General features: G+C 58.9%; 7 protein-coding genes and 1 non-coding gene across 8 annotated transcripts; 3 read left to right on the top strand and 5 right to left on the bottom strand.

Moving 5' to 3' along the window:
* Positions 1-97: 97 nt before the first annotated feature.
* EHS24_002643 (uncharacterized protein) lies at positions 98-836 on the bottom strand (the record flags this gene model as incomplete). Its single annotated transcript, XM_028618374.1, has 2 exons — positions 98-729; positions 767-836. 2 exons carry the CDS (start codon positions 834-836, stop codon positions 98-100), a joined length of 702 nt encoding a protein of 233 aa, XP_028473330.1.
* Positions 837-2,456: 1,620 nt separating this feature from the next.
* On the bottom strand, positions 2,457-2,555 carry EHS24_002642. Its single transcript has one exon. It is a non-coding gene; the product is annotated as a tRNA-Gly (tRNA).
* A 333-nt stretch (positions 2,556-2,888) lies between these two features.
* EHS24_002641 (uncharacterized protein) lies at positions 2,889-4,646 on the bottom strand (the record flags this gene model as incomplete). Its single annotated transcript, XM_028618373.1, has 3 exons — positions 2,889-4,362; positions 4,419-4,500; positions 4,550-4,646. The coding sequence occupies 3 exons, from the start codon at positions 4,644-4,646 to the stop codon at positions 2,889-2,891; spliced, it is 1,653 nt and encodes a 550-aa protein (XP_028473329.1).
* Positions 4,647-6,692: 2,046 nt separating this feature from the next.
* ZPR1 (nucleolar zinc-finger protein) lies at positions 6,693-10,099 on the bottom strand (the record flags this gene model as incomplete). The annotated part of the gene is made up of 4 exons (XM_028618372.1): positions 6,693-8,236; positions 8,442-8,512; positions 9,119-9,549; positions 9,959-10,099. The coding sequence occupies 4 exons, from the start codon at positions 10,097-10,099 to the stop codon at positions 6,693-6,695; spliced, it is 2,187 nt and encodes a 728-aa protein (XP_028473328.1).
* Positions 10,100-13,651: 3,552 nt separating this feature from the next.
* EHS24_002639 (uncharacterized protein) lies at positions 13,652-15,620 on the top strand (the record flags this gene model as incomplete). Its single annotated transcript, XM_028618371.1, has 5 exons — positions 13,652-13,947; positions 13,995-14,033; positions 14,087-14,927; positions 15,108-15,188; positions 15,243-15,620. The coding sequence occupies 5 exons, from the start codon at positions 13,652-13,654 to the stop codon at positions 15,618-15,620; spliced, it is 1,635 nt and encodes a 544-aa protein (XP_028473327.1).
* Positions 15,621-16,917: 1,297 nt separating this feature from the next.
* SEC14 (S14 cytosolic factor) lies at positions 16,918-18,608 on the bottom strand (the record flags this gene model as incomplete). Its single annotated transcript, XM_028618370.1, has 6 exons — positions 16,918-17,246; positions 17,290-17,582; positions 17,988-18,218; positions 18,283-18,375; positions 18,434-18,477; positions 18,600-18,608. 6 exons carry the CDS (start codon positions 18,606-18,608, stop codon positions 16,918-16,920), a joined length of 999 nt encoding a protein of 332 aa, XP_028473326.1.
* A 1,092-nt stretch (positions 18,609-19,700) lies between these two features.
* On the top strand, positions 19,701-21,407 carry EHS24_002637 (uncharacterized protein; the record flags this gene model as incomplete). Its single annotated transcript, XM_028618369.1, has 4 exons — positions 19,701-20,686; positions 20,737-20,845; positions 20,958-21,323; positions 21,378-21,407. 4 exons carry the CDS (start codon positions 19,701-19,703, stop codon positions 21,405-21,407), a joined length of 1,491 nt encoding a protein of 496 aa, XP_028473325.1.
* Positions 21,408-25,119: 3,712 nt separating this feature from the next.
* EHS24_002636 (uncharacterized protein) lies at positions 25,120-27,220 on the top strand (the record flags this gene model as incomplete). Its single annotated transcript, XM_028618368.1, has 3 exons — positions 25,120-25,514; positions 25,853-26,279; positions 26,321-27,220. 3 exons carry the CDS (start codon positions 25,120-25,122, stop codon positions 27,218-27,220), a joined length of 1,722 nt encoding a protein of 573 aa, XP_028473324.1.
* Positions 27,221-27,759: the final 539 nt, after the last annotated feature.

Below are 27,759 nucleotides of genomic sequence, written 5' to 3'. Positions count from 1 at the left end.
GTACATTCAAGGCTATGGTGCTATGCAGGGATGGGGTATACGATGTTGCAGACGCTACATGAAAGAGAGTGCGTCCAAACGACCACTGGCGAGTGGCTTAGTGGGTGTGGATCGAAATCTGGGTGTACGGGTTGTGGTAGTCGTTCTTGCTGGTCTTCTTGTGGTGGTGGTCCAGGAAGCCCATCTTCTCGGCCTCATCCATGCGACGCTCACGGCGCGAGCGGCCGCAGCAGCACTGCCAGAAGGAGAAGAACTGGGCGACGACAAGGCAGAAGAAGGCGACAACTACAAAGGCAAAGGCTGGGCCGTATGATGCCGACACGCCGGAAACCTTGTTGACCTCCAGTCGGATAAAGCTGAAGATCAAAACGTCTACGAGGAAGACGAGGAAAGTGAAGAGACCGGCGATTCCCGAGGCGATGTTGACAAAGACGAAGCCGAAGCGGTTGGAGAACAGCGAGATGAGGAATGCAATAAAGGAGAGCAGAGCTGCCAAGGGGTGGATGATCATGGCCTTGGTCAAGGCATCATACTTGTCCGTGACGTTGGTGCCAGATGCCAGGCGGTTGATCATAGCGGAAATGGCAAAGCCAATCTTGGGAGACGTGCATGATGTTTCGGGCGAGACCTGGCAAACACCGAGCATTCCGACCCAGGACACAAAGTCCTGACCATTGGTCGAGACTGTGGTTTTCAAGAAGCCGAGAGTGTGGATCACGGGCGTGCTGACTGAAGGTCAGCTGGGAATACGAAGAGTGACACTCACTTGTACACAGCACCAGGAGGATGGTAGCTGCCAGCAGGCAGGCGGTGCCGATGTGGACAATGACGGGCATGTCGAGCGAGAAGTGTCTTCGCTTATGTGGGTCTCAGGGGTCGGCGCGGTCGGTGCTCAAGAAGTCAACGCAGGCGTGCAAACGCGGGTGCACAATGGGTGTGAGAGTATGCTTGTGAGGGAGACTGGATGGGAAGTGGTCGCACCAGACAGCGGTTTATGTACATGCATGCTTGGCAGATAGTGACGGGGTGGGAAAGAAGCCATACTGCTAGGCTCCCCTTGGCTTCATCGCTTTGCAGTGGTGGGCGGTGCATTTGAGCGCCATCACGGGCATTACCCACGGCATCTTTTGACGAGCCGCACACCGCTTCCCCGTAAGGAACTTGCAACGGTGCCAAGCACATGCCGCACAGTCCGGAACTCTGGAACCCCACCACCGCATATCCGCATGCATGCAACAGGCCAACGGCCAACGGGCCTGGAGAGGGGTGGTTTGAGAACACCAACGAATGTTGCCAGCCAGGCAGCTGGTCGTCATCCCAACCCGGGTAACTCCGCCGGGTACCTCGAGGGTGTGAGGCTTGCGATCCTTCGAAAGGTGAAACAGAATCGGAAAGGTGGTGCACAGGTCCAGAACATCAATTCGGCTGCACTGTCGTAGGTGCGAATGGCTGCTGTACTGCTGTGCCTCCCCCGAAAGGTGTCTACCGTCAAAACCGCGGTTACTGGTGTGGAGCTGGCCACCAAAACATCGCCGACACCCAGCAAATAATAAAATCCCCGGCAGTGAGGTAGCCCAGAGTGGCCTGGATCAGTGGCCGATCAGCGGACGTTCATCGTCTTGCATGGCATGCCTTGGCGTGGAACAAGCCTTGCTGTGTCTTCATAATCGAGATTGGCTCGTTGGTACCTGCGCCGGCCGTTTGATCGCTCGGCGACTGTGGCTCCACGCTCACTCACAATCGTCACGGCGATATCACGGTCACAGCAACGGACGACAGCAGCACCGCAGACAGAACATAGCGACCGAGTGATATACCACACATCGTTGTCTGAGAAACCGTTTCGAGTGCTGTACTGTCTTGTTGAAAGGTTGCACTACTCACCCGGAAAACACGGGAGAGTGTGGGAGCGGTTCAGACTGCCGAAGCTGTGTGGGCAGCTGACATTTCTACTATTGGATAGGGAGCGAACCCTCATCCTGAGATTCCGGCGGGTTTGCTGGGTTTGGGAGTGTGGGGTGGTTTGAAACACACCAACGATTGGTCTCGACTCTCACTCCGGTCCATATCGTTGTCCCAGGTTTGAATTGCACTGCTGGACATCTCATACAGCGTGGTTGTTTGTCAACGGCGGAGTGCGCCATTACCAGGTCCTTCTTGCACGTGCGCATCATCGGCGCAGAGCTTCCCGGCGGGTCGACATGCCACTCCATTACGCTCGCCGAGCGAGGTCCACTGATCCGCTGAAGCGCCCAAACACCTTGCAGATCAGGTCCCAATACATGCAATACACCCGATTTAATATGCCGACGGCATGCGACGATTTCGCCCGGAACCAAAATCGTCAAATTGCCGTCCCCCAAACTACTCTGCATCTCTGCATCTGCCCACCTATCAACGCGACGCAGATGTAGACGACGGCAAATGCAATAGAGATGCCCACAGGGCAAAAAGGATACATCCAAGGGGACTCGAACCCCTGTCCCAAGCGATATTGTATTCAAATGGTTGAATTCAATGGAAAGCATGTATACTAACCCCTATACGATGGATGTTTGGTGAAAATTGGGTTTGTAGTGCGGTCAAAAGCGGTGTGATGTGTCCGCGACTGCTTTATGTCTGTGCCATCATGCCTTGCCCGTGTACCCGTGTATTATTCATCTGTATGTATTGCTGGATTCTCCACAAGACCATCTTTACCCATGGGTGGAGAGGAAGAACTGAAGGAAAGCTGACCCGGAAACCCATGCCGCATGTACTTGTGGCCGAGTATACCTGGCAGACACTGTGTCAATCCTCACCTGTGCTTCCATGGTCTGTAGAAAAGAGTCGTGACCTATGCATGATCCGTATTACAATACGGCGGGGTCCCTTACACCCCGCCTTGATTAAAACTCGCTGGTCTCCACCACGCGCACACCCTCGACCTTCTTCTCCTCCGAGTCATACGCCTCACTGCCGCTCTCGTGAACAATGCCACCGCTCTTGTCCACCAGGTCGTGCACCGGCACCTCGAGGAGAGTCTCGTGGGCGGGCCAGAACCTGTTGAGGGTGTAGTACACAAGCAGGGCAATGGCGTCGCCGGCAATGTTGCTGACCATGTAGACGTACTTGATGTTGCCAATGTCCAGGTTGGCGTTGATGGCAGCGGCCATGCCGGGAAGGTTGGGGGCGATGGCACAGCAGAGGGCGGCATACGAGCGCCAGTTCCAGCCGCCGATGTAGCGGTAGATACCCTGAGGCTTGTACAGCTCGTAAATGTCCATCTTCCTGGACTTGACGACGAAGAAGTCAAACGCCATGAGAGCCGCAATGGGGGCCAGCACAATCGAGTAGGAGCTCATGAACGTGAGGAAGTTGGCAGCCGAGTTGAGGACCTTCCAGGGGGCAAATCCCCACACGCCAATGGTGATGGCGATCATCTGGCCACGACGAATGTTGAGGTACTTGGGGGCAAGCGAGCACATGTCGTTGGCGGCCGAGATGGAGTTGGCGGTGATGTTGGTGGTGACGTTGCCGAGAGCCCAGGCGAGGGCACCGACAAACATGCAGAAACGACCAACGTGCGAGGTACCCCACTTTGCGACGACGTCGTACGGCTGGTAAAGCGCGTCACCGTACACGGAAAGACAGCAGGCAGCGGTAATGGCGGAGAGGATCGACATGACAGTAAACAGCAGGGGGAAGGCCCACAGCTGAGTCCAGGCGCTAGTGGGACGCTTGCAGTAACGGGAGAAGTCACCAATGTTGAGCGACAGAGTGGCCCAGGTACCCGACGTGGCAGTGACCGAGGTCATGAAGGCGACGAAACGGGCTGTGCCGGGCGCAACGCGGTCGACCGGGTTGGAAAGGGCCTCGGCTGCGCCCGAGCCAGCCTTCTTGACCGCCCAAATGACAGTGCCGATGGCGACGATGGGAACGATGATAGCCTTGACGTTGAAAACCCACTTGAGCTTGGAAGGGTGGATGAAGATGAACGGGAACTGGATCAGCCAGAAGAGGAAGAACGAGAGGAAGTCCTGCGAGGTGGCGCCCTGCGAGACCGGGACGTGGTTGGCAAAGTCCTTGTACTGGGGCCAGATGGCTTCAATCATGAGCGAAACAAACTGGCCGCCAGACCACGAGTTGATCGAAAGCCAGAAACAGGCGATAACGCAGCGAGACAAGACCACAAACTTGCTGCCCCAGTATCCGAACGTGGCACGCGAGGTGACGGCAAAGGGAGTGTGGATCGTGGCGCCGATGAAACCGTTGGCAGTGATGACGATAGCGACAAAGCACGATCCGACAAAGACCGCAAGACACGATTCCCACCAGGTCAAGCCAAGGGCGACAAAGGACGAGACAGTCGCCCACGAACCGCTGTGGCGTGTCAGCTCCGGACTCCTGGGACAAAACTGAGTGTGCCCATGACTTACGGGTTGATGAGGTCAGAAATCCAGTACGACACAAAGGTCCAGTTTGTCCAGACGCGAAAGTCTGGAGGCGAGGGGTCCATGTCTGGGACAGCGTCAGCACCGTGGCCTTTGCTTGCTGTCACGCGACTTACCTTTGTTAGACCAGACATTCTCGGGGGCGATACACGACTCCTCCTTTGGGAGGACCCAGTAGTCTCGACTAGCCATCTTTCCGATCTTCTTCGACATGATGTTTGCAGTTGCAGCGTGGAGAGGGGTGTGCAGTGGGAGTGATATGGAGGAACTCCACTGCAACCACCGTCAATGTACTTTATACGTCTATCTTCGGCCCGTCTATCTCAGGCACTCTTGCTGAGGCATGACCTTGTCGCCTCAAGACCAGATAGCGTTTTCCCGGGACACTCTCTCTATCTGGCGCCGAACCCCGCGTCCATTCTCCCATCGGAGTGTTCCGGCTTAACTCACTCTCTTCGTGTCTGATCCCAGCAGGAAGCAGACCGGTATGGGAGCGGCGCGGAGCGCCCTCCGGCATTTCATCGACCAGACGACCGAGGTCTCGTGGCCCATATTGGTCCGCCAGGCTCGGAGATTCATGTTTGCCGCCCTGTGGACGGGTTAATGCGATAAGCCATCAGACCAATGGGCGAATGGCAGGTCGGCACCGTCCAAAGTATTCTGGGATGTAAAGGCTGGACCGGGACCGGCAGCCTGACTGTGGTACTGTGGAGCACCGAAGACGACGCCCAGACGGGCTGCCACCGTGGACCACATGGGTTCGCGGCTCAACAAAGTAATTTGGTGGCGCGAGGCTTATCGGCCTTATCATCAAAAGCCACTACACAGAAGAAAAAACCCGTGCACTGGATGGAGGTTGGGAACTCGGTTGCCCGCACAGGGTGGCGACGCTTCAAGCCAAGCGCGACTGCGTGAAGCAGGCAGAGCCAGTCCCGACTGGCCTCGGACGGCCGTGTTACCTTAAGTCGCAGCAATAGCCTTTGTCGCGGTTCTGGTTCGCTAACATATAGCGACCGCAGTCGCTTTGGCCGGCAAGTGGCGGCACCTCGGCTGCAGTACACTACACTGGGACACATGGACAGAGTCAGACAGTGGTCAACGCCATGGCGGGCGGGTATGGCTCTGAACGGCGTCTGCGAAGCGACAGTAGTGCCTATCGTCAGACTGGCCGGCGTACCGGAAAGCCAGTGATGTCGACGGCAATTTCCGTTCGTTTTCAAAAAACGTATCGGTCACTCTGTTGTCTCACCGCCACATGTTCACAACGTTGTGCGAGGCGTCCACTTGGCACAGTGCCGACGTAGACCTCTATGTACCTGCCTCTGATATCCGCAAAGTCCAAGCGCTCGCGACATGGTGGCATTGTTCTTGCACTGATACGTGCCCGACCGAAGAGGGTTTGGGGAGAGCATCAAAGACCATTCGATTATCCAAGGCTTTGTTGCTGCAAGGTACAACTCGAAGGGTGTCGGCGGTCGATACCTTCCAAGCTCACGGTCACACCTTCTGGATTGGGACCTGTTACAGGGACGCAGTGCCGTGTACAGATCCCCGAGGCTGTCCGAGTATTTTAAGACTGAGTGCGGTATATCTAGACTTGTGAGCAGCGCAGTCCCAAAAACATGGTGATTTAAATTGGTTGTTCGGTGCCGGTGCTGATGCTTTTTCTTCTTCTTTTTCTTCTCTTTCCTTCGGCGGTTCTTTCTCACCACCCATGTGTCTTGACTTTTTAAACATGCCCGGCCACACGACCTCCAAAATGGACTAGGAGAGAGAACCATCTACTACTGATAACATGTAGATTGCCGTTCGTGGCGATCACTGCAGGGTGCAGTGTATGGGCTCTGCCGCTCGCATCGGAGATGGCGATGGGCTGCGGGGAGACAATGGGGCTCTATTCAACGTTCCCACATTCTCAGCTGCTGTGCCCTGACACAAGTCGCGGGTTGGCAGGTGACGGAGGCGGGTTTGCGTGCCAGAGGAAGCGGTGGAACAAGATGGGTAAGCAGGGGAAGCAACAACCAATGGAGATATCTTTCCCAGTTCGCCTCCCCGCCTCCCGTAACTGGACTCTCTTCTCTGCACCGGCTCACTGCAACGTAACTTTTGGGTGGTGCTGGTTTCAAGATGCATTGGTACAACATCTACACATGTTGGTGCGACTCTACATTATACTTTACTGCCTGTGCGTCTATATAGCAGCAAGGTGTGTGTCTCTACTCGGTAGCAAGTGATGGTCTACTCGGTAGCGCAATGTGTCTACTCGGTCTTCGCCTCCAGGGCGGTGGGGGCACCCTCGGCCTCCTCGTTGTAGCCCTCGAGGACCATGTCCGAGATACCGAGGTCGTCGTTCTGCTCCTTGGTGCGCTCGTACTCGTCAATCTCCATGTCCGGGTCGGGCTCGGGAGCGTTGAGGTTCTGGAGGTACGAGTTGGCGACGGGGTCGTCGAGGATCAAGGTGAAGTCACGCTTGACGGCCATGACGTCCTTGAGGCCCTGGAGGAAGTCGGCGAAGCCGCGGGCCTCGGGGTCCTCGCGGCCAATCTGGCCGACACCGGCAGTGGCCGAGTCACCAGTGCGGAAGACCTTGGTGGAGAGCTCGTCGTAAATCTCGTTGAGGATACCCTCGAGGGTGGTGAAGCGACCGCCCAGGGTGCCCGGCTGGAGGGCGAGGTCAATCTCGGGAATCTCAAGACCGCAAGTGTCCGACTTGAGCATGTCACGCGAGAGAGCGTCCTCGTCACCGGCCTCGACCTTGAGGGTGATGCGCTTGCCCTTCTCGGAGATCTTGCCGCCCGACTTGACCTCGACGTCACGGTAACCACATGCGTAACAGTTGGTCGACATGATGATGACGTCCTTGAAGTAAGGAATGTTGATGGGCTTCATAAGAGTCTCCTGCTCGTGACCGCACGACATGCAGGTAGAGGGGAACGAGAAGACCTCCTCGGGGACAGTCGAGCCGTCCTCGGGCTTGACGGCGCGAGCGCGGTGCATGGCGTCGGTGGCAGCGGCGGCCGACTCGAGCTTCTCCGCCTCGGTGGTCTCGGCACCCTCGGCGACAAGGCCGAGCTTGACGTTCTGCTCGTTGGTACGGTTGTACGCGCGGAGGTTCCACTGGGGGTCGGCAGGCGACTCCTTGAAGGCGAGGTACGAGTTGCCTGAAGGGTCGTCGACCTGGATGGAGAAGGGGACAAAGGGGCGTCCGGTGTCGCGGTCCTGCTCGACCATGACCTCGGTGTCGCCGTCGCGGCCGGCAGCTCCATCCTCGTCGCTCTCGTCAATGTCGAGAATGTCGCGGAGGGGCTTGAGGAGCGCGTCAATCTTGGCAGCAGTCTCGGGGTCGACAATGCGGCGAACGGGCTGCTCAATGGCGAGGTCACGGACCGTGTCGCGGATGAGGCCCTCGACAGTCGTCAGCTGGCCACGGCCAGGAGGGATGGTGAGCTGGAACTCGGGGATGGTGACGGTCGCCCAGTTCGACTTCACGAGCTGGCGGCCGAGGTCCTCGCGCGAGAGCATGTGGACGGTAAAGGTGCAGCCCTTGGGCTGGATCTCGCCAGCCGACTGGATCTCAGTGTCGCGGAAGCCACAGTGCTCGCAGTAGAATGACGAGACAATAATCTCCTTAAAGTAAGGGATGGTGGTGAGGAGAAGGCGGGTCGTGCCCTGGTCGTGACAGCGCATACACAGCGACTCGACGGTCTGCATGTCCGTGAGCTCCTCGCCCTCAACGCCGTTGGACGCGTCGGTGCGGTCCGCAACATCGCCAAGGGACGGGAAAAGTTCGGGATTTGACGACACTGCGGGTCACTGTTAGCTATAGAGCTCGGTGTACGCGCGCTTGGATCATGAAAAGGATGGGGTTGGTTGGAATCTCAGACGAAAAGGCAGGTTTTGGTTTCACGGCCGAAGCCTTTCAAACGCAAATTACATTGAGCATCATAGAAGGGGGAGATGGGATGGGTGGAGGCGGGTGTGGGGTGGAGTCTGGGGAGCGGTACTTACTGTTGCCGTACGTTTTGGTGGTGATAATACAAGAACAGGTGGGAAGAACGACAATTGCAACGTCCTTTGATCTGAAATTTAAGCAACAAACGGTGCGAGCAGGAGGAATGCGCTGGAATCTCCCACGAGTGATACCCGCACGGAACCATTTTTGCTGACACATGCACGAGTGTACCAAAGGGAGCCCCAGGTGGTGCTGACGAGAGAGTCGCGGGACTCTACCTTCTGCATCTGCTTCTGCATCTGCAGTACGTGTGCTTGCCCAGGGCCTGGCGCAGCGGTCAGACACGTAGCAAGGTCCAACAAATATCACGATTGGGACTGTGGCAGGGCCATCCAGTAGTACGCGGAGGCAGATTGGCGCCTGGGCAATTTTGACAGTGTGTCTCCGATCTCTGACCCATCATGACGGTGACTGGCAACGACTATGGGCTACCCAGTCGTTCTCTCTGCTCTCGATAATGGCGACTCGGTCTCCTAGCAGACACGCCAGCGCTCCTTGTCTCCCGGTATCCGCGCTCTCCTTTCCTCTTCCTCTTCCTCCGCCCACGACCCGTCGTCAGTACATTCCTCTTCGTCCGCTGCACCACATGATGATGCACCTCTCAAAAGTCCCGTGCAAATGAAGTTGGTACATGCGCCACTATCCCCGAGGCCACAATGCGCCATCAATCTACTCCTCCTGGACAACGTTGGTGCGCTCCGAGATGTAGACACCGTCAAGGAACTTGCGGATATCCTTGTTCTTCACGCGGCACTTGTCGGTGATCGAGGCGGCCGACTGCGAGACCTTCTCAATGTCGTTGCCCTGGAGGATGAGCTCGTCCTTGATCTCGGAGAGCGAGACCTTGGTGCCCTCAAGCATGGGGCACTCGCGGACGATCTTCTCGCCAAGGAAGTTGCGGATCTGGAGCGACTCGCCGTTGTCCGAGGGGATGGCGTTGATGGGGAAATGCGCGTAGACGAGCTTCATCTTGTAGAGGAAGCCGCGGGTGACACCGGTGATCATGTTCTCGACAGCCGACTTGATGGTGCGGAGGCAAGCAACGTGCTTGCGGCCACCGTGCCAGATGGTGAAGACGATCTTGTTGTCCTTGGCGGTCTTGACCTGGAGAATTGTTAGCATTCTGCCCGATTTCGATTTTGGCGGTGGACACCACGACTGGATGGCAGGCGGCATGGCACTACTGCGGCTTCGTCTGGGCGTGCTCTTGGGAGAGCAGAGAAAGCCAGGGACAACAGAGAGAGAGAGCCGTGCGTTGATCGGGAACAGAGTGAGACACGCATGAACGTTGGAAAGTTTCCAGGCGAGACTTTCCAGGTCCTGTGCGTGCCATATTCGGTGGCCCTTCCTCGCCGCACTCTCTCTCTCTCTCTCTGCTCATCGACAGCCGGTCCTCCTCTCTTCTGCGCGGACTCTCCCTTGCCGTGCACTGTCTCTGTTCCCAGACGCTTCCGCGCGTGCCATGCCAAAATCCTTTTTCCTTCCAGTCTGGCGCCGGTTTTGCCAGACTCACGATCTGGATGTCCATCTGAACGTGGCCAACGTTCTTCTGGAGGGTACCGCGGGGACCGGTGACGGTGACCTTGCGGGCCTTGATGGCGACGGTAACGTCGGCGGGGATAACGAGGGTCTCGACCGAGGAGATGTCCTTCATCTTGGCCTAAATGTGGAGAATTTCGATGTTTCGAGGGAGAGGGAGTTTGCGAGCGTTGGAGGGGAGACAAGAAGGCAGGGAGAACGGGGGAAACGCGAGATGTTGAGATATTCGATGGAGAACGCTGCGTCAGCAATGGGCCTTTTCGGTGTCGTCGTCGTCGTCGGCAGCACGCACGAGATTTTTGTTGAGGGTTGGGAAGGCTGCAACGACGGCCTCGACTAGGTCACAGACAGACTCGCCGTCCGGCGCCCAGGCCACAGCACACCCACCGCCAGGGACTGTGGCTCCCAGCGGCCGACTCTCAAAACGCCGCTAATCCCGCAAACACCGAAGTAGACGATCGGAGTTTAGGTGTCGGGTTTTCTGCCACATGACGTCATGAGTTGTTTGCAGTGGCTAGGAGTGGCTAGGGCGTGTGAGTTGACCTTGAGCTTTGTCGCTCATGTGTCTGGCGTGCCCCACACATACCGCTCTCAATACTTAATACTTCGTCCGTATCTCACTGGATGACTGGGCTTTGACCGCAAAGTGTCGTTGGCCGTCGATCACGCCCACGGTGTTGTGGGTCCATCTAGATAGTGCCAGGAGCCATTGTAGCGCTCCGCCTTCCAATGGTTGGCCATCACCGCGGGCCGCCGGGACGGTGGTCTCGGCTTCGATAGGCCGTCGATTATGTTATGCTGTTCCGGTGCTGATATGCTGATCGCCCCATTGATCCCACTGATTGAAGGTCTTGCGAAGACGAGGCGATGAAGGGACGTGCAGGTTGGTGTTGGCAGTTAGGATGATAGCGTCTCAGATGGCACAGCATTGAACCGCCTCGCCTTGGTCTCTGAACACTATTGGGAGCTATGCGGTATGGTCTTGTTATCGACTGGTGAGCGTAGCAGATGAGGGCAAAGTCAGTCACGACGACCCGGGCAAATACGGAGTAGGAGCGAGCACCAACAGCAGGTGCGTAAGATGCGCATAGCGGCAGGGGGCCCGGCACTGACGGATAACCAGGCGTTAACAACAATCTACATACACTCGCGGTTCATGCCAGACCGTTGATCCGCACATGGCTGGCTTGCTGCTGGCCTGCTGTGGGGTGTTGAGGAGACATCGCATGGGGACAGGAATGTATTCTGGACACCAACGCCCCAGTGATGGCAGTGATGGCAGTGTGATGATCACTACGCAATACGCTGTGGGTAATAGACCTGGAAGACGAGGGGCCGAGGAAGGAATGTCATGTCAAGGTTGGAACCCCCAAACAGCGCAGAATGTCAACAAAGACACTTACAAAACATGTCATTACGTAATAACACGTTTAATTACGTAAGGATTGATACTGCCGCAGATCCCCTGCCTCGGCCACTTTAAGCATGAATGCCCCAACCTCTCCCGTCGTCCTTTTGATCCGTGATCTGTGATGCCTCTGCCCCATCTGTTCCTTCATCTCTATCTCATCCTCTTACACCAACTCGCGACACCCGGTTGCTCCCGATCAGAGCAATCACCCATCACTTCTTGACGCTAGCTAGCCGCCGAGCTGCCCGCCACTCTGTCGCTCTCTCTCTCTCTTGTAGCCCGCCGGCGACTGGGCCGACTGGGGCAGGCAGCACGCTCCGTTCCTCGGAATGTGGGTTAGAGATCGAGGTCGGGGGACCGTGCACCGAGCTAAGGGCTAGGAGGTGGACGAGAGAGTGCAGGTGCGCGCCATTGCTCCGCCTTGGCTGCCCCACCTCTACACTGGTTTGTGCATGGGAAACACTGCTGTCACGATGCACGAGGCCCACCCACATCCCCTTGCACCTTGCCTCTGATACTGGGTGGCCGTGCTTCTGTTCTGGTCTGCGTCCATCACCCCCCTCCTCCCCTCTTCTCCGTGTCTTACTCCTCCCGCGGCCCAGCGCAGAGTGAGCAGCGCCGAGCCCCTTCTGGCCGCGAACCTAAACGCCTGGCATGTGCGGGCCCCAGCCCCCCAGCCCCCTCAGGCCCTCCCTTCACCCACGAGAGAGGAGAGAGAGCTTGGGAATCTATGAGTCTGAGCGGATCTGAGGGCGTGTCGGTGGGTGTTTTGGCGTTGATTGATGGCCGCGCACTGACTGTGCCGAGTGAGGGGGGGGGGGGGGGGAGACATGACCCAGGGAGGAGTCCAATCCAGGGGTGCGGGGCGTGTGTGTGTGTGTGTGTGTGTGTGTGTGTGTGTGTGTGTCTGTGTGTCATTGTGTGGCGGCGGGTCCTCTCTCTAATCACTGATCTGACTGATGGCGGGGGGCTCTCTCTCCAAGTGTGTGTCGTCCTCTCCTGTGTCTCCCCCGTGTGGTGCATCCAACCTCCGAGATCCAAGGCGACAATAGCGTACCAGGTCCATGCTCAAACCCTCCTGGCACAGCTGGCAGGGGTTGTGCAAAGTGGGTCGAGACACTCCGTGTACGCTTCCCCTATTGTGACTACCACGCACACACACACAATCCACAATCCACAATCTGCCTTCAAGAGCTGATCACTTTCAGCACCGACTGGCCGCCCCCCCCCCCCCTCGCCCAGAGTATACAATACTTCACATCCTGCAACCAACAAACCACACAACACACATCCTCCATCCACCATCACAGCACACTCCAAAGCTGCTTTCTCGTCATCACCACCCCCCTCTTCCTTGCGCCCTCTCGACGGCCGCAACACTACTCTGATTCCGATAAACACACACAACCCACCACTCGTCGATCAAAGCCGCCGAACGTCCACACACAACGTGACAGGAGTCCTTTTTCCATCCCATCAGACGGCTGCCCATCTGCAACCCCCCAGCCTGTACTAGTCGCTCGCTGCACCCCTGCCCTCGTATCGCACTCGCACTCGCACTCGCTCCCTTCACCCAGATTGCCACCCGCTTTACAGTGAGTTGTTTGCTACCAGATCCGTGCCAGACCCGTCTCCCACCCGGCGCACTCGCACTTGCATATGCGGGGACTATCTCCCCTCCCTCCACCGCTATGACCTCCCTCCCCGTACCTGCTCGCAGACCCACACCGTCCAGCGTGCAGCGTGGGTTGCCATTGTCCCCCCCACCCTCACATTGCCTGCCAGAGGCGTTCTGGGGCCCATCTCCGGCAGCAAACAAGGCACTATGCCGGGCGCCGCATGGCTGCCGCCTTGGCCGCCACTGGGCCACTGGGTGCGGCCACTGGACGCCATGGCGGCGGCCACCGAGCCGGAGACGGATAGATGAACATCAGCAGTGTCCGTGCGTGTCGTCGGGCTGAAGAGTTGTCGGACTAGTCTTGGCCGCGTGTGTTCGCGCAGGAGGGGCAACGTTAATGTGTGCTTCCTTTTGGTTCATCACCATATACCTTCTCCGCTGCGCGTGACTGCCCTCCTCGCTCACCATGTCGGGTTCACCCCAAATGGGAGGAAGCCCGACGGGGGAAGGGGGGGGTCTGGAGTGGGGGTTCATAAGAGGGTCCTCCTTCTTCTTTCTTGGGTTGCACCCACCACATCGCCACATCGCTTCGCCCCATTCCATCTTCACATGAACTGACAACTGTTAGTACACTCGCCATGGATCTTATCATCACCTCCAACTGCGCATCGCCCATGACAACCGACTCGAACCCCCTCCCGACCCCGCCGGACGGTAACCACAACGAGCTCCCCATCCGCGAGGCTTTTGTCAGCTCGGTGGTTCGCAGCCTCGAAGAGTCCAAGGCCGGCGGTGGTCTTCAGCTCTGCTTCGACCAGTTGCTCGACCCCCAGCTCCAGGACGAGACTGCCATCGCCGTCATCCCTGCCACCCCGACCGTCATCCCCCCCTCCACCCCCGGCTGTGTTGGCCTTGGTCTCAACATCCCCTTCCTGTGAGTGGCGAACTCCCAACTGACGGTCAATACTGACACTTTATTAGCAGCAAGAACGACATCGTTGCTGGCGACTTGCTGCACACGTAAGTTTATTTGTAACGCGCGAGAATTGTGATATGTGGCACTGACTCGACAGTCCTCCTAACAAGTACAAGCCGCTTTTCCGCACCTCGCCCCGCGCATACACTAACTTGTTGCCGGATGGCCTCGCAGAGGCTGAGGGGGCTTCCTCCAGCAACACCGGCCTGGCCTTCAACCCCAGCGCATTCACTGCCGCTTACAGCAACATGGGCGACATGGGTAGCAGTCTTAACCCGGGCTTGGCCTACCGTGGTCCTCACCCCGACCAGCTCGACCTCGTTCTCCCGCCCCTCAACCCCGGCCAGGCCTCCACCGTGGCCTCGTACTTGAGTACCCCGCCGCCACCCCGCCACCTCGACGCTTTCCCTTCTCCTGCGCTGCTCCTCTACACAAACAACAACATTACCTCCAAGCTCCAGAACACGATCGCGCCCCGCCTCATCAACTGCCAGGCATATGAGCGGATCAACGCTCAGCTCATGACGCCAGACGACAGTGTCAACAATGACCCGTCGCCGTGGAGCTCGCCCGTCAACCTGCCCGGCTCGATCGACTACCACAGCGGCGTCGCTCGCTGGGACGAGTATTCGGACGAAGAGGACCAGCCGATGCTGGGACACTACACCAGCCCCATGTCTGTGGCCGGTGGCATTCCCGATGAGGGTCGCCATGTCATGCAGCATGCCCCGTCGTACGCCCATCACGAGCCCCGGCAATACGTCCCCAAGGCCCCCGTCGCAGCCAAGCCCCGTGCCAAGCCTGTCCCGTCGTCCATGGGCATGAACACCACGTTTGTTGTTCCCGAGGACGAAAACGAGCCCTTCTACGCCGTCGCCGGTGCTTGTGTTGGCAAGTGGCGGTTTATCGACCACGCAGACCCCCCGCCCACCGACTATGTGAGTTTGGCTATCATGGTGCCACACACCCACACGCGATCATCCGCGCCACGGCGCTGCCGAAGCGTAGTGCCCCCCCCCCCCGGCGCGAAGCCTGCGTCGCCGAGAGCGCTGTGTGGCTGTGTGGCTTCTTCGTGGCGTTCTTCCGGAAACCCAAAAAAAGCTGACTGGATACCACAGGACATTCGCATCTGTGCCGACTGCCGCACCGATCAGCCCGGTGGCAACACCTGGCGCCGGTCCATGGATGACAAGCACATTGTAAGTGTGGTTTAGGCTCGCCACTGGGCGACGATGCTAACCCCCGCTCTCCAGCTCTGCAATAAGTGTGGTATCTACCAGCGCACGCACCACCGCCAGCGTCCGCCCAAGTCGAACGACCACCGTGCGTGCTTTACGCTCGCCGAGCTGGCCGTCCGCGAGCCTGGCCAGGTCACCAAGGGCAAGAACGCCGCCCCGTCCAAGGCCGGCAACAACAGGAAGCCCAGCGTCGTCCCCATCTTTGGCGCTGTCCAGCCCGTCGGCGCGCTCTGGAATTCGCACGGCTCTGGCTCTGGTTCTGGCTCTGGTCGCGGTCTCCTCCCCTCGCCCAACATCGGCTCGGGACCCAACCGCCACCGCCGGCCCTCGTCCCGTGCCGAGCCGTACGGCCGGAAGAAGAGCCGCGACGATGATGGCGACTGGACGCCCTAGACCCGTCCAGTACGGCCAGTACATACGAGCCACACCACCACCACCACCACCACCACCACCACGCCAACACTCCCTCACACACACACACACCAGATACCCTGCGAACACATACCCGACGCGGCGATACCAACGAGGAGAGGAGAGGATCGTAGAGGAGCGTAGAAGGGTATAGAGGGGAGAGAGAGAGCGCACGAGGAGGAAGCGACACGCCACGAGGACGACGCACTGCCAACGAGAGAGAGAGAGCGAGAGAGAGAGAGACGGCGACCCGAAAAATCCCAGAAAAAACAACACCATTAGAAGTCCCCTCCCCAACGCCCCGCCCCATCCGTCACCATACAATGTCCACGCGCCCACCCCACCCCCACACTTTATCTTGTCGTGCTGTACTTTTGTCTATAGTCCGGCATTGGCCGCCCCCCTGTCCGTCATGAACTTTGATTGTACACGCCCGCGGTGCAGAGCATACATGGTACAGCGGTACGCAGTCTCCACTGATCCACTGATCCACGGACGTGGTCCGCCGGGCACGGCCTCACCCCGAGGACGGGCTTGAGAGTTACTGCACGCCATCTGCAGAGCTACAGAGCTGCATCGCCGGGAGGGTCGGAGTCGAGGTCGACATGTCCCCAGCCGCGAGGCAGACGGTCACCGGTCAACCGGTCAACCGTACCCTGCCACGCGAGGCGTCATGGGCCATTGGGGGGGGGGGGGGGGGGGGGGCATGGGTTTGACCCAGGACGCGGGGGTGGCGCCGCCGCCCTCCGATACCAGATCGAGCAGTGTGGGTCCGGGCGTCGAGCATTGTACCGACTCGAACCTCACCACACAGTACAGTACAGTACACATGCTGCGCGTGCCGCAAGTCTACGTCCACAGGCCAGGACCGCGATCCCTGTTTATCGCGATACCGACCTTTCTCTCTCCCTCTCTCTCTCTCTGTGCACAGATACCAAACACACAATCTCATCTCTATACGTGAATAAACAAAGGTCTCAAGCGCCGCTTGGTGTGTCTTGTCTTGCCTGATCCCCGCACACTGTCCCTCCATCCCACCATCCCGCCATCCCGCCCGGCCCTCGCATTTGATTGTCCGCCTGTCTGTATTCTTCGACATGTCCCTCGTCGGTCGCTCGAGTGTGGTGTTTTCCACGCATTACACGGCGGTCGCATGCTGTACGGTGTGCTAAGATCTCGAAGAGGCAGAGAGTGAAAAGAGAAGAAGAAAAAGAAGGAAGAGGAGAGGTAAGGTAAGAACGCCATGCGCCCGCCATTCCCCACACAACCCTACACTGGCTTAGGCAGTGGTGGGGGTTGCGTCGCCCTCGGGAGCCTGGGCGACGACGTGCCAGGGGCCGGCGTTGGAGAGGGAGCAGCCGCCGACGCACTGACAGGTGCCGCCGAGGTTCTTGGGCAGGTTCTCGGCGGGGATGTACTTGGTGAGCTCCTCCTTGTAGTTTTTGCCGAGGATGTGGATCTTCTTCTGGGTAGCCTCGTCGAGCCAGGGCTTGATGAGCGACCAGACGGTGGCGAAGAGGTAAGGAGCGTTGATGATGAACATGTGGCCCATGGTCTCGGGGTAGTAGTTCTGGCCAATGGTGGACGCGGCCGAGACATAGTCCTTGACTGGTGTTGGGTTAGCACTGTGTCAGCCAGTAAGGAAACCCACCCTTGTAGAAGGTCGAGATACCGGCGTTGTACAGGTCAAGGATGGTGCACGAGGTCTCGACGAGGGTGCCGGTCTGCTCGGAGCAAGCGGGGAGACGCTGCGAGAGGAACTTCTCGTAACCGTCGACGAGGTGCTTGAGCTGGCGCTCCTGGGTGGTGAGCTTGTAGAGGGCGGTAATGTCGAGCTTGCCGAGCTGCTCAATGTAGACGGGGCGGCCCTCACGGTCGATCTTGTGGTAGAACTGGGGGTAGTACTTGTCGACACCAGCAGCCTCAGCGTAGTCGAAGCCGTTCCTGTGGCGTCAACAATATGCCCCCAGGTAGTGAGGGAGTGTGTGTCGTCGGCAATGCCAGCCACGTCTGGGCACGCGAGTAACGAGTGACGCGAAAAAAATGGGCAAGCACGAGCGACAAACTGTCCCCAGCTGTGATCGCAGTACACGATAGCACATACGAGCTGGGGTATGTCCACCGCGTCTGCGCGAGGTGTACAAGGAAGCCATGCACGTGCGCTCATGACCGGCAACTCTCACGTCTGGACAGCGACGCGTGGGCCGAGAACAGCGGGCTCCCGAGAACGCATCGTGGTGTACATGGCCCGACAGAAGGCATGTTCTCCACTCGCGCCTGTCACACCGTACGATCACGCTCTCTTCTTATCCTTCTCGGCGCACAGAGCGGTGTCAGGACGGGACTCACTTGGCAATCTCATCGGTGCCAAACTCCTTGCGCCACTTCTCGTTGGCCTCCCACATGAGCGTGGCCTTGGGGAGGTCAAACTTGCGGGCACGGAGGAAGCGGAGGAGGGTGGTGTCGTCGAAACGGTCGTAGCCGACAGTCTCCTTGGCGGCGGCGAGGTCGGCGGGGATCAGACCGGCGGCGGTCAGCTCCTCGCGGAACTGGGCGAGAGCAGCGGTCTGAGCCTCGTCGCTGCACATGTGTCGAGCAAAAGCGAAGCAGGAGATGTGTCACAGGACAGGTCGTGTGGGTCAACGTATCAAAGTCGTAGGCGCAGACAGGTGGGACAGACGGGAGCGCGAGTTGAACAAGGCAGCGGCGAAGAAGGCGGTGGTTAGCACGGTGCAGACTGGGTGGATGCAATGCAGCAGGCATAGAGCATGCCTGGCACCTTGGAGAGGACGTACAGGTGGCCGGGGTGGCCGGAGAGGAAGTCCCTGGGAGGGGCAGCCTGTACAAGTCAGTGGTCTGCACAAAAGTGTGTTTAAACGTGTGGAGCGGCAACGCAAAGGGTGACGTCGGGGTCCAGAGCGGTGGCGGGGAGCGCAGGAAAGAGAGAGAGAGAGTACGTACGGCAGCCATTGTGGGGTTGAGTGTGTTAGGGGGTAAAGAGGGTGGGGTTGCTAGAGCGAGGGTGAGAGATGGGGGGGTTATGGACACTGAAAGAGAACGGTCGGTCAATGGGTGTGTGGTTGAAAGAGGAAAGTGAGAGATATCTCTCTTCTCCACCGTATGGCCTCCAGCGCGTTGGCAGAGATGGGGTTGAGTGTCACGTCACGCCGCGCCAGCCCTCACACACCCGCCGCAGCCACCGCCCCCTCCCCCGGGCCATTAGGTTTTGTTGCAAAAGCTCCTGTAACAATTCCCCTATTGAAATGGGGTCTGGAGGGCTATTACACGCCCAATTACCCAATTACCCAAACCCTAATCCATTTAGGAGCAGGCGGTAGGCGTGTCAGCAAGGCGTGCGCGCATGTGGGTGGCCCTGTTGCTCTGTCTCACAATCTTCAAACCCACACCCCCTCTCTCCCTCTGACGCGCAGGACGCGGTACGCGTCCCTTGTAGCAGAATCAGGTCGCGCAGGTGGGACTTTTGCCTGGCAGTGCGGCGACAGCGAGTGTCTGCCAGAGCCTGGCGCGCACCCACGCATGCTTGTTAGCTTGTTAAGGGGTGAGCCGGCTGTTTTCCCCACCCTCTCCTCCGTAGGACGCCGCCGGCCGCGCACGCCACCCAGAGAGACCGACCGGGCAGACCACCGACCGGCAAACCCATGAGAGAGCGATTGTGTAGATGCCTCGTTGTCACCTCTTGGCAACCATCTCTCCTCTTGACTATCCTCATCTCCAGCAAACCCCCCACCTCAACCGCAGCCCCAAACCCCACCCCGCTTTCGCTCTTGCTGCGCACATATATAGCTATTCCTACCACGACCATATATTCACGCGCGCGCGCCTGTTTGAGTGTCCACGTCTGCACCCCCCTCACCCCCACCGCCCGGCTCGCCCTAGCACTGTATTGTGCACGCCAGGTGAACGCCGCCCCCCGCGGACTGCCCTTTTACAGCGCGCCTTCCCTCGCAGTTCTCGGACCGCCACTCGCTGTATAGCTTGTATAGCCCCCGCACCCACCGCACCCAGACCACAACCCCGTCCGCCCCGCGTCGTCAATACGCCATGGCCTACCTCGGACGCCCATCCGCCGGCGACTCGCCTTTTGCCATTGGAGACCGTGCCATGCGCGACAACTCTGCACCGCAACCACCCAGCCAAAAGAATCCCATCCCCCGAGGCGAGTTCATGGCAACACCGAGCCCGTACGGAAGCGCCAGCGACGAGGCACGCCGCCGCTACGAGGAGCGCTACGCAAAGAAGCGTGCAGAGGACGAGGCCAAGGCTGCGCAGCAGGCAGAGGAAGAGCATCGCGCCGCCAACCCCGCTCCCCCGGCCCAACAGCAGTGGGCAGCACAGCAGCAGCAGCAGCCTCCTAGGCAACAGCAGCCAATGCAGCGCCCACCCCCCAACGCCGCCCCAGGCTACGGCCAGCCCCCTCCCCAGCAGCAGCAGTATCAGCAACACCCCCAGCAGTACCAGCAGCCTCCTCCCCAAGGCCACCCCCAACAGCATCCCCAACAGCACCCCCAGCAGCAGTACGCGCGCCCGCCTCCAAGGCAGGCGAGTGTAGGCCAGGATGGTCGCTCGCCCGTCGACTCGCGTGCCCCCGTTCAAGGATTCCAGCAGCCACCTCAGCAGGGTGGACATCCTCAGCAGCAGCAACAGCAGCAAGGCCACCCCCAGCAGTACGCTCAGCCTCCTCCCCGCACGTACTCGCAAGGTGCTCCTCCTCAAGGCTACCAGTCGCCCCCTCCCCAGCAGTACCAGCAGGGACCCCCCGGTGTTGACCCGCGCCAGGTAGACCCCCGCCAGCAGCAGCGATACTCGGGCCAGCAAGCCCCTCAGGGCGGCGCGCCTCCTCAGCAGCGCGGCTACCAGTCCCCCAGCCCTGCGCAGCACCCTCAACAGCACCCCCAGCAGCAGCAGGCTCCTCCTCCTCAGCAGCAGCAGCAACAGGCTCCTCCTCCCCAGCAGCAGCAGCAGCAAGGCGGATACCAGTCGCCCCCTCCTCCTGCTCCCCGTGCAGAGGACCACGAGCTCCGTGCCATGTGAGTCGACGCGTCGGCCACCGCGCAATGTGTTTACTGACAAACGCCAGGTTCAACCAGTTTGACCAGTCGCGCACGGGCCAGCTCAATTCGTGGGACCTCCAGCGCCTCCTCGACAAGGACGCGACGGTGGAGGCTCGCGAGGACTGTGTCAAGATGGTGAGTTGTTATTGCCTCCGCCAGCCCTCCTCCCCCTCGTGCCTCCCCCCCCCTTCTTGCCGTTTCATTTCAATCTGAATCTGACGCGCTGACGCGCCTTTCTTTTTCACAGCTCATGAACATCTTTGACTCTGACCGCTCTGGCTCGATCAACTTTTTGGAGTTTGAGGGCCTGTACCGCTACATCCAGGACTGGCACGACATTTTCCGCCGGTTCGACCAGGACAACTCGGGCCTGATTGACCGGCGCGAGCTGCACGCCGCGCTCGAGGGGTTCGGGTTCAACCTGCCTGCCGAGATGGTGCGCAAGCTCGAGAAGCGGTTTGCGCCCCCGCCCAAGGCCGGCGAGGAGCGCGGACTGGGTATCTCGTTTGACCGTTTCCTCATGGCCTGCGTCTCGGTCAAGCACTATACCGAGGCGTTCCGCCGGTTCGACCCCAACAACACGGGTCGCGCCACTATGGATTACAACACCTACGTGAGTGCAGCTCTGGGCCCCCTTGTTGTCCGTAGCTGACATTTCCCGCCACAGATGGACATCGTCATGGATGCCCCGAGCTAGTACCCCGGCCCGACGTCTAAGACGGCTCGCGAGCCTGTCGATAACGAACGCAGCTATTCCTTATGACATTGCGATATACCTCGAGAGATGGATCACCATGCCCCCCTTTTTACCATGCGCGATGGAACTGACCAGTTTTGTGTGTGACTGCAGCCACCGCTCCAACAAACGAGGTCCTCATCAACGGCGGTCTGATGCGATCAGAGGCGTCAACATCAACGCCGTGTGTCCCGGCCTCGCCGTCCTCGTCCGGGCACCATCACCTTCTCACTGCATCACCTCACCTCACCCCACCCCGCGCCAGCCGCTGGTAGACTGCCTCGGCGGCGATCAGACTGGGCGCCTCGGAGACAACGAATGGGTGAGATGCAGACGAGATTGGGTTTTAGCCACATCACCGTCGCCACAGTGATCACTGATCAACTCCCACGGTCATCAATGTTGCCAGACTCTTACGTCAGCTGTCCACCCAGTCGAGGCTGTGAGGCTGCGAGGCTGTGAGGCTGCGAGGCAATGAGCATGGCTGTAAGCATGGCAGACTCGGAACAACCCGGAGAGGCCATGGACGGGTGGACGGGGTGGACGGTCTGCTCGTCACAGTGGGCGGTTAGCAACAACGTGGCGACCTCGAGAAGGGCATCTCGGCGTAGGGAGGGACCCCCGGACGGGGTCCATCGCTGTGGCCCGCGTCTTCTCGCCAGAAGCACAAAGCACAAAGCACACAGCCGATGGTTTGGATCTGTCAAGGGGGCGTGTGGGTGTGTAACGTTGTCCGTGTCCGCGGTCTAGAATGTCTCACACTCTCAGCCAGCCTCATCCTCCTCTTCTCCTCCTCCTGCCACTCAGACGACAAAAGGTTCGTGGCCGCGTCGTCTCGTCCGATCCATGTCTCTCGTCGCTTGTGCAGAGTGGAGAGGTGGGTTCTTGCGGGGCGCTGAGAAGCACACAGCAAGCACAGCGCAGTTCGGGCGAAAGGAGGGTGTTGTGGCCGACGAGAAAGGAGGGGCAGAGAGGGTGCTGTCGTGGAGCAGCCTTTGGAGCAGAGCGCGGCAGCTTCACGGCATGCACACCCACACGGTGGGTGCCCAGACCATGCCCAGACCACGCATGCACTACGGCCTGAGAGGCACACGCCCACGCCCATTCCCAATTCCCAAGCCGCGCATCCCGAGATCCCAGAGTTTCTTTTCTGCTTTCTGTTTCGGACGGACAGGCAGTGCATCGGACGGAGCACTGTGCGGACCGCATCACCTACCCGAGGAAAAGGTGACAATCTCCGTTGTCCGAAGGAGAAGCGTTGTGGTGAATTGCTGCGGCGTGGGAAGATGTTTCAGAGGGAGATCAGAAGCCTCTTTTTGATGGCTTTGCTTCGCATGTCGGGGGTTGGGGGTTGGGTTATGGTTGTTCGGGGACACGAGGGATACGAAGGAACGTAGCGGGGAGCGGGGTGGGGGTGTGTAGTTGGGATGGTTGAGGCAAGAGGGCGGTAGAGAGTGAGGTTGGGAGAGGGAAAGTGTGCGTTGTGGTGGGGTGCACGCATTTGGGCAGTTTTGGGAAGGCAGGCGGTCCAAGGTTGGGCGGTAGGGAGGCGCTTGAGGATGAAGGGGGAGCAGTGAGCGAGGACGTGGTGGACGCGAGGCAGTATCTCTCGGGATCATCTGGCGCTTGCATACATTGTCGTGTGTGGTCCTTGGGTACTACCCATCAGCACACTTGACGGCATCCACTGATGAACACGTCAGACGAAAAACACAACATGTTTGCCACCCACCGAAGATGCCCACGAGACGCTGATGAGAATGAGTGTACAACACCAACAACGACATCGCCGATCCTTTCACCCAAACCCACCGCCGATTTCCGACTGGTGCCTAGGTGACATACCCCCCGTGCCAGGATATACGCCAACATGCCACACAAACCCCGGGTTGGCCTTTCGCCACTTTGGGTTTTCCATTCCCCCGCAAGCCAAACCGCCACTGGGTGTGCCATGGGACGGCATGGCTGTCCGCCATCGATCTGGCGTAGCTGCCACCACCACCCCCAGTTCCTCGCGTGCAAGCCTCCGGTCTCCTCGTGTTTGTACCTCGTAAGGACGAGGGCTGGAGGCGCCGGTGAAAGGATCCGCGCGCACACCGTAGCCACTATGTACTACTTGTTGCCTAATTTCCTTGCTGGGCGTGATGGGCGCCACAAATGTGCAAACGGGCAATGGCGCAGCCGTGGCCTGCCGGAAGAAAGCTGCAGCATGCAGGAGGCAGGAGGCAGGAGACGGCCCTTGCGCTAAGGAGGAGGGGTGTACAAGACCATGCAGCTGTCCGGTTTATTGCCACGGCTTTACCGGCCGTCTTCATGAGCGTGAGGACTGGGGATTGTCCACATAACAAGCTGTCATCTGAACCCAACCAGGGAGGTTCGGGCCAAACCTAAACGGGTTCCACCTGTATACACGAGCTAGAGAACGGTATACATAGTCAGAGTAACTGTATCCGTGGTTCTCTAGCGACTGTATCATCTCCTGTCTACAACAATAGACATTCTCTCAACTAGTACTACAACAGTGTAACCTCGACTACCACTGCTAGCCGTCCTGCTCTACCACCGGGTCAACCTGCATTGTGTCCTCTGACAGCTGCACGCTATAGAGCTGCGCAATGGGTATGCGCGTATGATGACTTTTGCCACGTTGCAGAGTATTGACATCGCGACATCGGCACTCGGTTAATCGGGTGGTTTGAAGATCCGTGCTCTGGCAGACAGTGCGTGGCCGTTTCATTCACGCGGGTCTGCGCAGCACAAAGCAGTGGCCTGGGTCAGTGATATATCGGTGGATCAGTGGATCAGTGGACTGGTCCGCCACAAGGCTCTCTCTGACGAAAACTCACTACTGCCTTTGCCGCCACATTTGGTGGTTTGTCGGCTAGGATCGGCACAGCATCAACAGGTTGTGGGGCGAGCGAGCGTCATTGCAAAAGTTGTGGAGCCATAATTTTTGGAGCGTGACGCGTTGTGCGCAGCTGTGACGACACACCCTTGTCGTTATTACAGGGCAGCCGGAGCAACATCAGTGCCTCTCTAGGGGAGGCTGACCTGTGCTTTACAAAATTCATTACATTTGCATCAGAAACTTGTAATACGTTCTCCAATTCCATTATAAACTTTGTAATGAGGTCAAGGGACACGGCGTCATCAGGCGCCTGGCTTGGGGTGGGTCCCAAATAGCAAACAGAACGGTCTGCAGTGGCTTGGCAGGCAACGTGACACGTTCTGAACGGGGTCTGGACGTCTGGACGGTCTGGCCCTTATGCATCCGGCCTGGGGAGTTGCAGGCAGTCGGACACGGTGCCAAGCCCTTCGATCAATAGACGCGAGTTTCATCGCTCCGGCACCGCACCCAACACGGCATGCGGGCTGTAAGCTGTATGAACCGCACACAACGGACACGGGAAGGACGGCCCCAAGTAGCGCCAGACGGAACGGTGTCTATGTGCATGGGGGGCCGCTGTTTGGCTGAGAGCTGCGCACCCAGGCTGTGTTTTGTGACTGGGTGGTGTGAGCCTCTTTGTGCTCTGGTTTCTTGGCGTCAATCACTTTTTTCTATTACCGTCTCCCCAGTCTCTTGGCCTCTCCACACACTCGTTCACACCTTCAACACACTCTTCTATTGTTCCCCCCCTTCACCCCTCCTCACCACCCTCCATACATCGCGGCCATGGCGTCCACGCCTTACACCGCCGAGCCAGACTCGTTCCACATCCCCGCCCCCTCCCCGTCCCTCGGTCACGACAGCTTCACCACCGCTGAGGGCCTCGCCGCCGACACTTCCACCTCCACCGCCGGTGCATCGGGCATTGATGGTGTGCGCCGCCGTGCCCCCGCCGCACGCGGCGTGACCATTGAGCAAGGAGCGTCTGGCGACGGTGTCGTGGCCGCTGCGTCGCGTCGTAACACCGACCGCTCAAATCGGTCCCGCTCCAAGCACTCTGTCGACCCCAACGCGCCCCTCCTCAAGCGTATGACTACCGGTCTCTTCACCCCCGAGAAGCCTGTGGGCAAGGCCCCCGGCTGGCTGTCGAGTATCAGGACTGTGTTCTTCAACTCGTGGTTGTGAGTAGTATGACTTTTGTGTGGTGGTGGAGCGGCACTGGGACCCTGGACTGGTGTGTTTGTTTCATGCGCGTCGACGAGGCCGCAATTGTTTTGTCGGCGTCCGAGACTGTGTTGGGTCGATCTGTCCTCCCGGACTCGGGGTGTGTTTGTGAGGGCGTACAGTTCTCGACCAAGTCGAGGAGGTTGGTGCGTCCGCGCTAGCGTTCGCTTACGAGCTGGGCTTGTTTGGCACCCGCAGCCAAAGTGAAGCTAGTGACCGGTGCCACCATCACATTTCACCACCCGAGCAGCTTCCCCCCCACCCGCAACTCCCAGAATGTCCGTTGACGCTGCAGTAACATTCTCCTCGTCTTCATCCCCGTGGGCTGGGCCCTGCACTTTGTCAAGGCCAACGGCAACTCCTCGATCTCGGACACTGTCGTGTTCATCATGACGTTCATTTCCATCATGCCTCTTGCGGGCCTCCTTGGCTTCGCTACCGAGGAAATCTCGATGCGTGTCGGCCAGACCATTGGTGGTCTCATCAACGCCACCCTCGGCAACGTCGTCGAGCTGATTGTCGCCATTATTGCCCTTGTCAAGTGTGAGATTGCCGTTGTGCAGTCTTCGCTTATTGGCTCGATTCTTTCCAACCTCCTTCTCGTTCTCGGCTGCTGCTTCATTGCTGGCGGTTTCAAGTTTTCCGAGCAGACCATGAAGTCGACCGCTGCTCAGCTCAACTCGTCGCTCCTGCTCATCTCGGTCGTTGCCGTCCTCATTCCCGTAAGCTAGATCAGAACCGTACTTCAGCTAACGTCCTCCAGTCTGCCTTCCACTTTGCTATCGGCAGCGACAACACTTCCAAGGACCTTACTGAGGCCGAGGAAGCCCGTGACCTTTTGTCGATGAGCCACGGTGTCGCCGTCATTCTCCTCTTCCTCTACCTGTGCTTCCTCGTCTTCCAGATGTGGTCGCACGCCCACCTTTACGATGACGACGACGTGTCCACTTCGGTCCGCTACAGCGACAACATTCGCAACATGCCCAGCCGTGTCAAGGACAACGTCAGGGACAAGGTCCGTAACATTCGCCACCGCAACGACAGCGTGGACGAGGAGAGCGCCGTCGAGTCAAACGCCGAGCCCAAGGACCTTGTTGCCGACGGCGAAAACGTTTCCAACAACCAGTCGAACAACGGCGAGGAAGAGGAAGAGGAGGAAGAGGAGGTTCCCCAGCTCAACTTGCCCGTCACCATCATTACCCTCGTCGTTGTTGCCGTTCTCGTTGGTGTCACGGCCGAGTTCCTCGTCGACTCGATCAACGGTATGGTCGAGTCCAACCCTTCCCTGTCCGCCGAGTGGGTCGGTCTGGTCCTTCTCCCCATTGTCGGCAACGCCGCCGAGCATTTCACCGCCGTCTCCGTCTCGGTCAAGGACAAGCTCGACCTCTCCGTCTCGGTCGCTGTCGGCTCGTCCATCCAGGTCGCCCTGTTCTGCATCCCCTTTGTCGAGCTCATTGCCTGGTGGATTGGCAAGCCCATGACCCTCCTGTTCGACCCCTTCGAGTCGCTTGTCCTCTTCTTCTCCGTCATCGTCGTCAACCAGACCCTCGCCGACGGCCGCGCAAACTGGATGGAGGGTGTCGTCCTCGTTCTCCTCTACCTCATCATCGCCATCTCGTTCTGGTACTACCCCGGCACCAGCTCCATCATCGCGTGCACTTAAGAAATCCAACAGTGCCCGCTCATTCCCCTCCCCCCCCCCAACCATGTCTTGCTGTGGGCCATGTGGTGAGCTAGAAGGCTCCCTATCAGCGCCATTTCCATTTTATTATTTTCTGTGGCCCCAGCTACTCGTAGATACAGACAGCGTCCCCAGTTCGTACCCCACTTTATACACGATGGATAATGACCAACGCCCATCTGCAATGCGTGTACTGCTCACAGCTTCACCAAGCCAACAACTCGCCTGACAGATCGGTAATATGCCCCCAGGTGGAAGCCGATGTGCTCACTCTCAACTGGTGAACTGTGACCTGAGAGAAGAGCGCACCAACTGTTGAAAGCCCGCCATGCTCACCCGCGCAAGCCCCTCGGAGATTGCCGAGCACGTCTCCACTTGGCACGTCGCACTGAACAAGCCCTATAGCCAACAGTCCCACCCAACATATCCTATCGACAGCCCTCCATAGCCAACACTAAGCTCCGTAATAGCCAACAATGGTCCGCCAGCGTGATTGTTGGCTATTCTGCCCATCGTTGGCT

The sequence above is a fragment of the Apiotrichum porosum genome, assembly GCF_003942205.1.
Source record: "Apiotrichum porosum strain DSM 27194 chromosome Unknown scaffold_13, whole genome shotgun sequence".
Taxonomy (NCBI): Eukaryota; Fungi; Basidiomycota; class Tremellomycetes; order Trichosporonales; family Trichosporonaceae; genus Apiotrichum; species Apiotrichum porosum.
This window is presented reverse-complemented; position numbering and strand designations above follow the sequence as displayed.